Below are 1,072 nucleotides of genomic sequence, written 5' to 3'. Positions count from 1 at the left end.
CACCTCTTCCTACACCCAACAGCAACTAAACAGGAGAATCACCGAACAGTGACGGAGCGTAGCAACGTCCAGTTGCTGGATTCATGCACGAACCCAGCTTGCGCGGCCACATTCTTGGATGACTACATCGTCTCCAAGCAAAAGGTCGACCTAGACGGAGGCTGCTCCAGCGTCGTGCCGAGTGTACGTCGCCCTTCGTGAGATGCCGACGGGCTCCGCTCATGCGTGCGTGATGTGCAGTTCAGCAAGTACTTCCGGGAGAAGATGGGCTTCTGGACGGAGTGCGAGACGCTCACGTTTGGACCTCTTCTTGGCGGCGTGTCGTGTACCACCGATTCGGACTGTTACGTGGGAGTCTGCAGCAGGACCAACTCCACTTGTAGCTACTCCAAAGATCAAGCGGAAAGAGGGTTTGTTCAGGTACGTGTGTGTCGTGTGTGTGTCGTGTGTGTGTCGTGTGTGTGTCGTGTGTGTGTCGTGTGTGTGTCGTGTGTGTGTCGTGTGTGTGTCGTGTGTGTGTCGTGTGTGTGTCGTGTGTGTGTCGTGTGTGTGTGTGTGTGTGTGTGTGTGTGTGTGTGTGTGTGTGTGTGTGTGTGTGTGTGTGTGTGTGTGTGTGTGTGTGTGTGTGTGTGTGTGATGGGACTTGGATGCTCTGTTCCCTGCTGACTCCTACCTCCTTTGAAGTGCCTTCTGGATCGGATGAGTCTGTACCCGTTCCTCCACGGTCTGCAAGAGCGTCTGGGCCTCTCCGATACGCCTACTCCAGATGACGTGCTGCCTTACTACCGCACAAGTGAAGGATGTTGGAAAGACTTTGAGGTCCAGTTCCCCCCAGACAAGCGGCCGCACGTGTACGTCCTTCTGGCAGAGGGGAGAGAGAAGGAACCAAATATCATGATGATATTAATATTCTCCGAAAATTATAACTCTTGCGCAGAACTATCACTGTGGAGCCTTTTATCGAACAACCAAGCGACGGCGACTGCATTCATTGGGGCAGGCTTGCTGGCTTCAGCATGAATCGTCCTGAATCGTTATGGGCCGTAGGTGACACCCGCAGGACACCGATCAG

At 54.0% G+C, this 1,072-nt stretch overlaps 1 protein-coding gene across 1 annotated transcript in view; it reads left to right on the top strand.

Moving 5' to 3' along the window:
- The window catches only part of ACA1_022670 (uncharacterized protein), a gene marked incomplete at both ends in the record, with an annotated part of 1,700 nt that extends 997 nt beyond the window's left edge, over window positions 1–703 (top strand). Inside the window, 4 exons of the mRNA XM_004348286.1 lie at window positions 107–183; window positions 241–325; window positions 363–420; window positions 685–703. Coding sequence (XP_004348336.1) covers window positions 107–183; window positions 241–325; window positions 363–420; window positions 685–703 — 239 coding nt within the window. The remainder of the gene's footprint in view (window positions 1–106; window positions 184–240; window positions 326–362; window positions 421–684) is intronic.
- Window positions 704–1,072: the final 369 nt, after the last annotated feature.

The sequence above is a fragment of the Acanthamoeba castellanii genome, assembly GCF_000313135.1.
Source record: "Acanthamoeba castellanii str. Neff unplaced genomic scaffold scf7180000084294, whole genome shotgun sequence".
In the NCBI taxonomy this organism is placed as follows: Eukaryota; Discosea; order Longamoebia; family Acanthamoebidae; genus Acanthamoeba; species Acanthamoeba castellanii.
The sequence above is the reverse complement of the archived record's forward strand: the minus strand, read 5'-3'. Positions and strand labels throughout refer to the sequence as shown.